Here is a 12,073-nt window from a genome sequence, read left to right on the forward strand (position 1 = left end):
AGTGCAGTTAAAAATGTTTTGATGTTTTTTATGAGATTTTTTTTGATATTTCGAAGATTATGTGGGCTTCATTAAAAAGATCATGAAGCTGCTGCAACGTGGTTACGATGAGATACAGTCGTTAGAAATCGAATTGCGCATTTTGGAGGAAACTGCAGAGCCGCCATCCCGGCCGCGTAAGTATACACTCTTCAGACTTAAGAACATTTTTTAAATTTAATTTTTTATTTATTTATAAAATACTGTTATTTTGTATGCCCAATGATAAAATTGAGTTTTTAAGGTATTTCCTGAAATTTAAAGTTCGATTTTAGTGAGAAAAATTTGTGATATTGAGGAAGTTCTTTTTAAGTTGGACGAACTCGTTAATCAAGACCGTTTGCACATGATAATAAAGATTGCCTGAATAAATAAAGCAGTAGTTCTAGACTTTTTCCTACATATCTATAATAGTTTTAAAAAAATCTTATGCCAGTAAGGAACCCTTCATATTTCATATCAAAGGAAGCTTCATATTTGCAGCACAGATATGTAGGTGTCACCCGGACTTCAAAAAAAATTTGCTGAAAATATCTTCTACAGTACCGTTGTCGCATCAAAGTGCGCTTTAGACCCCAAAGACATAGCCAAGGGTTAACGAGTTGTTAGCAAGTAAATTCTAGAACAATTTTTTCACCTTAACAAGCCTTAAACACTTGCCTTGGGTATAAAAAATTACAGTTAATTTTTAAAATTTTTTTCACTCAAACTTTGCTACTTTTCAAACTGAAATTGATTTATTCCACTCTTCAACTGCTACGGCGCGTCTTGTGGGTGCGACGCATCACTCCACCCACAACAACACTAACCTCCCACAAGCTAAAGAAATGTAATTGTCAAAAGGAAATAAAAACACATACACATGTCAAAAAGAAATACACTTCACACACACACACCTGCACATATACTTTACTCCTCTGAATATATCTAGCTTAATTTGTCATATTAAAATGTTTCGACTCTCTTTCTACTTCTCTTTCTCCCACATCATTATTATATTTACAACAATGGTGTTGGCAACGCATACACCCCCATCCACAAATGTGTGCATGTGTGTCTACGTGCATACATTTACTCTACTCTACTACTCTGCAATTTCCTTCCTTTCACTCATGCGCAACGGTACAACGTCGAATTTGATGTTTCGAATTTACGAATTTGGCATGAACGGCATGCGGTTGTAGCGCGCGACGGTTACATTATTTACTGTTATGGTGATTGCAATCGCAAATTCGAGGAGGCACTACAGGCGCAGCGCAAAACAGGTGATGGCGATGACTTAATGAAGGCCATTTGGCTGGATATCTATAACGAGCAACTAACCACACGACGCAAATGATTGATTAGCGCGCATCCCGAAACGCATACATACATACTCACATATATGTATATGTATATATATATGTGCATTCTAACCAACACATACATAACTTTAGTTGTAAGTGTTTGTTTAGCTGTGTGTTGTTGGTCCCCCACCTCCATGGCGGCACGTGGGAAGGCAAACGAGGAAATAACAATAACAAATCACAACTTTTTTCGTTTGACCATAACAACCGTACTTGAGCGCTGCTTAATAACCAAAAATTAAAGAAACAAATAAGGCGGTAGCTTTACAAAAATAACACATTGCAATTGTAAACAAATGAAATTCTGCGAATTGCTAAAATAACTGTTGTTGGAACATAATGTTAATCTGATAATCGTGGTACTCGTGACACGCGTTGGCTGACTTGCATATATTTATTTATATGTATGTGTTGATGCCATAGTTGTGCAATTTTCTATGAACATATCGTCACCTAAAATGGAAAATAATGTATCAACAAAAAATCAAAATTGAGTTTTTTTTTGCTTACGATTCATCACAACAAATTACATACATACATGTATGTAGAATACAATTTTTCCACTGACAGATATAACCAATATATAACTGATGTATAACCAATTGATAACCAATGTATAACCAATATATAACCATTTTATAACCAAAACTCAAATTTGGTTCCAATTTAAGTGGTTTCTATTATATCGTATTTCCTTCGCTTGTAAAGTTATGAAAAGTGGTGTTACGTTATTTTGCATTTTAGCTGACGATATAGTACATACCTACATATATGATTATTTATGTATATGCAATATGTACTGCACGCATACATACATATAATTTTATTCCGATTTTATCATATTTCTTTTATCAAACTTGTATCTACATTTTTTTTGGTGTTTTTTCTGTTGTTTCGTTTATTTTATATTTTGTTTATAGTTCGGCACTTTGTTTATGATTTTTTACATTTTTTATTTCATTCTTTTTTTTTTATTTCCATACTATAAATCCAACCTTACTTTGCTAACGTCTGCATGATTTTGTTGTGATTTCCGATTTCGCTGATTTTTCTTATTTTTGTTGTTGTTCATCTTGGGAATCAGATACTCGTGCCATTCGTCATTATTACTGCTAGAATTACTAAGTGTATAAAGTAAGCTGTTAAAAAAATAAATAAATAAAATAATTTTAATAAAGTATAGCAAAATGTCTGGAAAAGTATTTGGAAAATATTTGTTTATCATGAAATTATGATGAGTAACATTTAAACGATAAACTGGGTAAACAGTAGAGGTACTTGTAGAACTTACAAATAAATTTTATACTCTTCCAAAATGTTAGAGTGGGTTTCTTTCGAGCAGTTACATATATTTGTGTAATATTATCTTTGTAGCACTAACGACTTTTTTCAGGGCTATAATTATCACTACAGCCACCCGCAAATAGATGGTGGGCCATCAAAACCATTTCATATAATTTCTTTGATATTAACTAAATGATATTCTGGATCATCAAATAAGACTAGTTAATCTTTGCTGTCCGTTCTAACCTCATGTGAATTTTCATATTTTTGGAGTGAATATTTGCCTTGTCAAGGATATGGAGATTGCTGCCCTACAATTTTTTTTTTTTTTTTGTAAGTAAGACAACAAGAAAAAGTCAGCGGAAGTCAAATTTGAAGGTCTGGTCACCCAGATGTGATTCTGGCTTTATCGTCCGCGTCTTCTTTTTGGAACTGACTTTGTAACTGACAAGAAATTTTTCACAATATTAAATTACCGGCCGATGCAACATTTTTTAAAATTTTGTTTTTGTTTCTAATATTTGTGACATTTTGGCGAAGCAAAGGCGTTTCTTGGATTTCAAGTGGGCTTTCTGTTCCCTAAATATTGAAATTATGCTTATGAACACAGCCAAATAAACGACTCATAAATAAATATATACTCATAGAAATTGAGTTTGGGGTCTTCGATTAGAGTGACGTTTTACCCCCTTCCCCCTTCCAATTTCTTTTGAATTGAAGTTTTCAGAAATATCGTAGTTAACTCTATGGGCTAGTAAATTCCAATTCTATCTTTATATACCGCAATATCAAACATGACCCCTGTAAATTTAAAGAAAGTTACGCTATGAAATCGAACTATTCTGTATTCAGAATGTTAGAAAGCTTAATTGATTATAAAAAATCCAAACAACATTTGATATATGAGGTTTGTCCAGAAAGTACTGCGAATTTTTGTATGTTATTTCTTAACAGCAGCAAAAAAGTGTTAAGAAAGTGTTTTTTATTCACGAATATATATTTTGTAACCTTGGAAGTAATCAGTTCTAGCTGTATTTTTGTAGATGTATTTCTAATCCTGAAAGCACTTAAAAAGTTATTTATTGTAATCTTGTTCGGCTTTTCCTTCGATTTAGTTTTCATCTCCTCAATAGTAGCGTGGCGTGGTCCTTTTATCGGCCTCTTCAATTTTGGAAACAAAAAAGTCAAAGAGGGCGAAGTCTGGGGAATACGGTGGCTCGTCATAACAATAAACCCATGATTCCTCTCCAGTTATGACCTTCTAGAGCAGATCTTGGTCATCATGGGCTGAGTTCAACATCTTTTGAGCAATGTCGTTGTAATGCATTTTGTTTTTGATGGGAAGTAAACAGTTTTGGTATAAAAATTGAAGGCGATCCAAAATGCGTCCAAGCAAAACAGTTGCCAAAAATTAACTAAGTATTCAAGACTGACCTTGTCAGCATAAGTAAGAGATATAAGAAAATCGAATACTACGTGTATTCGCATAAAATCAAAAAACACGGTACTTATTGCACAAACTTCGAATACCATTTTACTTCTTTAAATCAAAATCTCATGACTATTTAGTGAGAATTGAGAGTCAATATGATTTTAGAGTCGGTTGCTAGCAAGACAATTACTAGTCAATACAAATTTGCACATGCATTTAGTTTTTTTATTTCCGCCGGCTTGTTGGGTAATACAGCTTCTGCAGATGGCGTTTGGTCGGATTCCGAACCTAACTGCGTGGGAATGGCCCGTTAGATGCCACACAACTAAAGCGAGGCTAGCTTTATATTCGATCTTTTGCCAAAATGCTTTGCAACAGCACATTTCCGATTTCCGTCCATGAAGCCCAACTATTTAGTAGTAGAACACAAGAAATACGAGAGCGCCAGTCCGCTCCCATTCAACCGATAGTGGTTCTAGGGTGCCTTACCTTGCTGGTTCATCAGCTTTATAGTTACCCGCGATGCCGCTGTGGCCTGGTACCCATACCAGTCATATTACCAAGGCACTTGATGCTATTGACAGCGAGGTTAGGTATTCTTCGACTATCCCTGAAAGCAATGTTAATAAGTCCTAGGCTGGTATAGCGGCTCTGCTCTGAGTGGATGGTCACTTCTCTGAAAGAGGTTGCACTCTGGAGCAGTAAATCTACCGTGTGTATGAAGGTTAGGACATGTGACATATTTCATGTGAAAATGTGTCTCAAGATATACATTAAACAGCTTAAATATATTGAAATATTGTAAATTTTTAGGTCAAAGTACGAGTACAATATATTTAAGAATAGTAAATGAATCGGGACTATGCAATTTTATTTCATTATAATAATTATTATTTTCAGTTATTAAATTTCTTTATTATTATTTTTTATGCCATGTTCAACTAATTAATAAGTCTACCGTTAACGAGTATAAGAACTGCGTAGAAAATACGAACACAAGTTGAGCATTTAAGTACACACTTACATAAATATATGCAATTGTCTCTTCGAGCTACTTTGCAACCCGATACTCCTCATATGGTTCGCATAACTCGCCCATAACCTGCTCGCCATTACAAAGCTTTTGCACTCTAACCCGTCATGCAGTCCATTGACATTCTTCTGGGGAGCGCTGCGCCTTATAATTTGCCGTACTTACTAACAAGCCTACATACACATACATACGCATGCGTAAGTGCGTACCTAGCGGGGCACTCCACTGGCTCATTGGCTCACTGCTGTGTTGTTTGTGCAATTTGTTCGCCGCGCGTTGGCCCTTTAACTTCCATATTGAATGCAAATTATCCAATTTAATGAAATTAATAAAAAAAAAACGGTCTCGCATGCAATTACATACACACTCCTTGTGTATACTTTGTTGTGTTGATTTTGGTTTTAAATTTTACATTTTGCATGTGATTAACAAATTTGCTTAATTGAATGCATTTTGTTCTCTTTTCTCGCCTTTCTTACCGTCGCTTATGCTCATGGATTCGTGTGAATTTGCAGTCTCACTGGAAGAATCACAGTTTGAGTCTCCACCATTGACGCCGGAAAAGGTGCTCGAACTAATTGAACAAGCCTATCCGAACCCGATTACACCGGAAGATTTGGCTAAGTATGAAAAAATTCACATTTTTTTTTTTTGTGTATTTTTTGATAAATTAAATTTTTTTCTGGAATTTTCAATCAGAGACTATGGCTGGGAGGAACAAGATGTGCTCTTGGTATTCATATCGCTGAAGGAACGCGGTCTTATCAAATCCATGGAATATAACTCATACACGAGAATACATCATGAAGACAAAGAGATTAAGGTGAGTGATGATTTAGACCGCATGGTATTCCTAAAATTAAGTTTTTCCCCCAAAAAAAAGGTCGTTAAACAAATGCCAACAATTGCTTCGAATAAACAACCCACAATCGCCATAATAACGGCGCAATATTGTGAGAAACTTGCGGTGGACGCCATGTTGGAGAATAAGGAAACATTTGTACGCTATACAACTGTCGGTGAGTTTGATTTTTAGTCTATAGGTACATATGTATTTCGGGTATTATCTTCGTACATACTTACGTACATACATTCTGTATTCGAAGCTACGAATTCAGAGTAGAACTTTATAACAAAGGGTATGAACATTCAATAAGCTGGGGACAGCAGTCGCTGTGTTTAACGTGGTCAGCCTTATCAAAAGCACAGCGAATCAAATAAATTGCGTTGATACCACGATATACGTTAAGTACCAATAAGCGCACTTTGAGACCGGCACTCGGTTGCAATGCAATGTTTAACCACAACCTTCATGGTATTCCTCGAGAAACCAGTCCGCATGAGCCGGTTGGAGCGACCTCCAAGGGGTCCTGCTCCTCGTAGTACCAGAAGTTTCCAGTCAGACCTCGTAGCCGAAGCTACTACAAGTTGAGCTTTTATAGTGCTGTGGACTGGCGATTAGGGCTTGGACCTCAAACGCACATACCACCCACATAACAAGCTAACCAAATTCCCAGTTAAACGCCTTCGCCGCCTAAACAATTCACGCAAAAAAGACCCTAATACAGTTCGGAATTCCGACTAGTGGAAATCATGCCGTTAACATCTAACCGTCCATCAGTCCAGCAAACCCCTATATCACATGCACCCAGTCCTCAACAAGCGCACCACAAAACATTCCGACCTATCATATATATCCCTAGATATCCCTCCCTCTCCACATCTTCTTCGGAAATCCAGCCGTGAGAACCGTCCGACTGGGTCTGTTGTCGTTCTTATAATAACAGAAAATATTTCCCAAAATTTGGCCGAATAAAAATCCGAGTCAATACTAAGATGTCTTTTAACCGGCTGAATCTTTGTTGTGGTACTTAGATCAGATAAAACTTTATCACTAAAAGTACAAAGAACAAATATATGGATTTTTTATGCAAAATGTATGTATGTATGTATGTATGTAACTCTTATAATATTAAAAAAAAAATCACCGTGATATAATAGTTATTTTGCAGTAATGTAACGTGTTACATTATATCTTTAATTTTTCGACTTTTCAACTTTTGATAACCAAAACAAATAACTGAAAATTGTTTTGAATACTAACGATTTGCAATCATTTTCTTTCTCTTTCTTCCCACCTGAATTGAACCGACTCCCAAACGGCGATTTGTCCACTGCCACACTATTTATTCATTTCCACATGCAAAAAAAATTAAAAAAAAAAAATCACTTCTCTCATACCAGATACCGATCCCAATTTAACAAACACACTCAGAAAATCTAAAAAGAAAAGAAGATTTGGTAAGAAAATAAAGACGAAGCTAAGTTGTGTCTACTAAATAATATCGCTAATTTCCTTTGTTGTGGTTTTATTGTGTTCTTTTGTTGTCAACAACTTGGTTCTGGGTATTTGTTGTTATTTCGTTTTACAAATAAATGTATAATATATACAAAAACACATACAGACAAACATAAATATGTGTTGTGAGTTCTCATACACAAATACATACACATTTTTACATATTCGTATGAGAAATATTATTTGCAATTAAATTCGTTTAAAATTTATGGAAAATAAATATTTGCTCTTAAGTATGCCATACGAAAATATTGTATTATATTATTGTAACCATACATCACAATCACTCTGCACATTACCCACCTACGAAAGCTTAAGGAATAACCTCACTCAACCATTCGCGAAGAATTCATTCATAAAAGTATCAAATTTCTCTGTTTCTCATGCTTATCTACTCTAAAGCTGAGATCTCTGCAGGTTTAATCTGTCTTGAAAAGCAAATTTAACAGATATACAAGTACAGCATACAAGTGAAGAAAGTTACAACTTGTTTTGAACTCAGCAAAGCTTTTACATTTCATCACATCATTTAAAATTATTAACACTAAAGTCCAGTATTCAACACAAATGAAATGACAAACATTATTTTTTATTTGGCAACGCTTGTCAGTGATTTCGACTTAAATAAAGCGGTATATAATACTCCGAACATTTCAAGCTGTTACCAGGTGCATTTAGAATTGTTATTCAAGTATAGCGCGTCAATAAGAGCGCTACAAAATTTTTTTTTTATTTTTTAATAAAACAAAAACGGTTTGGGATATCAATGAATTTCTTTATTCAGTAGTCCAGCCGCTGAACCCAATTTTCGGGTTTCAAGCCTAAATCGGCCGATACTGCTGCAATTTCAAGTTCAATGTTCGTGCGAAGTCACTGGCTTGTTGGCATAGAACATAGACTTGTCGTAGCCCCACAAGAAAGAGTCTAACGGCGTCATATGTCACGACCGAGGCGGCCAATTGACTGGGCCATTTCGTGAAATAACAAGTTCATCAAACTTGGTTTTCAATAAATCGATTGTGGCATTCTCTGTGTGTCTTCAGGCGCCGTCCTGTTGAAACCACACATTGTCTAAGTCCATATCATCCAATGCGGGCCAAAAATATTCGGTTATCATTTATAAGCTATCGTTTCCTATTAACAGTAACCTAGCAGTCTTGATCATCAGGGAAGAAATACGGCCCAATGACGGCAACGGCTCACAAACTGCTTCAAATCGTGATTTTTCTGGGATGTAATGGTGACTTATGAAGAACGTGTGAATAATGTATATTTTGCTTAATGACGAAGCCGTTCAGCCAGAAACAAGTCTCATCGCGGAAGATAATTTTTCGATAAAAATCAATTTCAAGTTTTTACTCAGCTCGATTCACGAGCTTACGACGATTATAGTGATCAAGCGGCTTCAGTTCTTGCGTCAATTTAATCTTGTAATTGTAGGCCAAGATATTTTCGCAAAATTCGCCACAAGGACGTCACGAACAATATTTTTTTGTGCCTGTTCATTCAAATTGTTCTACTAAACGCTTAATTGATGATCATTTATTATGTCGACAATAAATTGGACGTAGCGCTCTTAAAGTTCAGGCCACTGAATCCGAATTTCGGAAGTAAATATTAATAATTGTGACTCGTTGTTGGATTGTATATCTTTCCGTGATGAAATAGCAAACCTCATTGAAAAGAGATGTCAAAAAAGCGTCGTTTGCTATCCCTATCAGTGTACTTTTATTGTGGCCCCATTGAAAAATTAAGTAAAGCATCTTTGCTTTCACTCTGGTCGATTTGTATGGCTTTCGCTTTTGCTATGCTTAAACAGTTTATCTATATGAATATATATATACATAATGGGATCATCTAACGCGGTACATTTTCAGGGTTTTCTAGCAGTCATAATACACCAAGCCAATTTTTTGAATAATCTCTGGGTCTAATTATCTTTTTTGTGAATAGAAATTGTATAAAGATTAATTATTACACGTTTGGTCATCTGTCAGATATCAGCAGTCACTTGTCTACACAAAATCGAAGAAATCATAAAATATACGATACATTTTCATTAATATCCATACAAACTGTATATATTACAACAATTTAGTTAAGCTCTTGCTACCTTATGTGTATGTTATATAATCATACTTCGTCAATGAAATTGTGAGTGAGGTCATTCACTGTACTAAGCTGAGTAAAGATTCGCTGTAATTTTTCCACAATTCACTTTCTTCATATCAACTCACCGTTTCACTGTTTTTGTTGTAAATTTGCCCATTTTGTCAACTGTCACACCGAAATCACCACCCCAAATGAACATAGATATCTGGGTATTCTCCAGCTCCTACTTAAGAAAGTTGTGAAATATTTCATTCTTTACTCTATTACCAACAGGCGAATCGAACGTCTACACCTTGGGCAACATTGGCGCCCATCGCATCGTCAGCACGAAATTACCCTCGGTGGGTAGTACACGTGAAGCTATGACTGCCACGGGCAATACAACGACGCGTCTGCTGGGCACATTCCAAAAGGTCGACTACGTCTTCGTAGTGGGCGTGGCCGGTGGTGTGCCGCATTATACCGATTACAAGAAGCATGTGCGTTTGGGAGATGTCGTCATTTCATATGTGGATAAACAGCGTGCGCTATTAAGCAAGTGAGTAGCAGCTGAGTATGGATGAAACAGATTTGAAGAGTCATAAATTATGAATTATTTGTAATAATATTATTATTTGTGGCTAAAATTTTACAGAAATGAGAAACCCTACGTGTATATCTATCAGAGCGGCGAAGATGTCAAGACCTATTTCCCCAGCAATGACTCACTGCAGCAAATCGCCGAAGGCCTACAAGCCAACATGGAGGTCAAGCGTCCATGGGATACCTACCTGCGTGAAGGCTTAGCATCGCTGATGCAAAAGACTGAGAGTGACTTCAGTCGCCCGTCCACCAATACCGATAAGTTATTCATGAATATCGGCAATAATGAGGTCATCGAGGTGGCACATCCCATTGCCACGGACACTGTGGACGGCGTGCCACGTTCCCGCCTGCATCTCGGACCCATTGGCTCCGGTCGCGATCTGGTGCGCAGCGACAACTCGCGCATGGAGTTTGCTAAGAAGTATGGCTTGCTGGCCACCGATGTAGAAATGAGTTCCGTGCTGGACAGCATTATCGGCAACTGCAGGGAGAGCTTCATACTGGTGAAAGGCAAGTGACAAAGAAGTCGATTTCAATTTTATTAAATAATAAAACTCAATATTTGCTCTCACTACAGGTATTTCCGACTACAAGGACGGCATGTCGACGCGGAAATGGCAGAATTTCTCCTCTTTGGCGGCCGCGTCTGTGGTCAAATCGATTATTTGTGGCATGGATGCGCCAACAAACGTTTAATTAGCAAGCAAAGTGAAATTATTCTAATCTATTATATAAAATTTATTAATATAGCGCAAAATAAATTATTTGATAGAGCTACGTATACAGTTGTCTAACGGTTAATTGTATGAAATATTAAGCAAATGAACGTGAAAGCATTTAGATTTCTTTATACTGACTTATACTTGATAAAATCACATATATATAGTATGCAACAATTTAACAGCATTAATGCATACAAATATACAAAGTTGCATAATTATTAATTTTTCTTAATAATATTTACTAAATTCTCGGAAGTAATAATCATTTCATTTTTTTAAGAAGAAGAATAATCATTTCTTTTTTGCTGCACTTTTTTATTTACTTTATCTTTCTTTGAGTGAGAGTAGATTTTCATATATTTTTGTTGCAATCTACAAGCATACGAGTAACGGAAATCAAAGTGTTTTAGTTGTTAAAGAGAGAAGAGAAAATTGTGTCCTTGTGTTTTGTAATTAATAATTTTTGTTATATTTTATTAAATTGTTAATTTTTGTATTGCAATAAATGATTACACTTAAACTATAAAGTATTTATCAAGTAATTATTTGAGTGGAGTTGTTTCGTTATTGAGAAGGTGAGGATAATGAGTTAAGTTTCTTTAAGAATTTTGAAAATAGTTTGAATACTCATTTCACTCTTTGCTTCGCTTGATTCATATGTTAAGTTAGTTGAGTAAACAGAGAATGTAAAAGTTCCCACTCAGGGCACCAATTGGCAAATGTAACGACAATCCAGTTCGACATTCGACCTAAGTGCAGTAAATTGGCACCATTAGAACCTCTCATAAATGAAATCAATTTCCTTGGCGAATGCGCTTGATTTGAGTTTTAAAAAGTATTATTTTTAGAATCAACTTGGGTACCAGTTTACACTCACGATCAAATTAACCCATAGCGATCTATTAGATTGATAAACGAGGAATGCATCGCGGCCTTGGGTTTATTGTGCACTCTCCCAAATCGCAAATCCTCTCCTGGCCCCAGCATATTGATAAAGTCCAATACACTGCTGGGTGCTAGCGAAGCGATGTGATCCCTATTTTGAAACAAGGAAACAGGGGCATTCAACCTACGTCTACAAACTGCCATGTAGTCTATTAGCAGGTGTTCTGATGTTTCAGAATCCCTATGGCAGAGCCAACATGTTGTATAAGCGCTTTT

General features: G+C 36.0%; 1 protein-coding gene across 8 annotated transcripts in view; it reads left to right on the forward strand.

Moving 5' to 3' along the window:
* The window catches only part of LOC108971058, a 58,461-nt gene extending 47,344 nt beyond the window's left edge, over positions 1-11,117 (forward strand). For 5 of the 8 annotated variants that reach the window (XM_018936867.1, XM_018936866.1, XM_018936863.1 and 2 more), the window contains 9 exons: positions 57-176; positions 1,224-1,304; positions 5,650-5,758; positions 5,834-5,957; positions 6,018-6,153; positions 7,379-7,435; positions 9,879-10,143; positions 10,240-10,700; positions 10,768-11,117. In XM_018936867.1, coding sequence (XP_018792412.1) covers positions 57-176; positions 1,224-1,304; positions 5,650-5,758; positions 5,834-5,957; positions 6,018-6,153; positions 7,379-7,435; positions 9,879-10,143; positions 10,240-10,700; positions 10,768-10,886 — 1,472 coding nt within the window. In that variant the 3' untranslated portion in view covers positions 10,887-11,117. The remainder of the gene's footprint in view (positions 1-56; positions 177-1,223; positions 1,305-5,649; positions 5,759-5,833; positions 5,958-6,017; positions 6,154-7,378; positions 7,436-9,878; positions 10,144-10,239; positions 10,701-10,767) is intronic. The other 3 variants (XM_018936868.1, XM_018936870.1, XM_018936871.1) reach the window with 3 other exon arrangements.
* Positions 11,118-12,073: the final 956 nt, after the last annotated feature.

The sequence above is a fragment of the Bactrocera latifrons genome, unplaced genomic scaffold (genome assembly GCF_001853355.1).
Source record: "Bactrocera latifrons isolate USDA-ARS-PBARC rearing strain unplaced genomic scaffold, ASM185335v1 scaffold_32, whole genome shotgun sequence".
NCBI classification, from domain to species: domain Eukaryota; kingdom Metazoa; phylum Arthropoda; class Insecta; order Diptera; family Tephritidae; genus Bactrocera; species Bactrocera latifrons.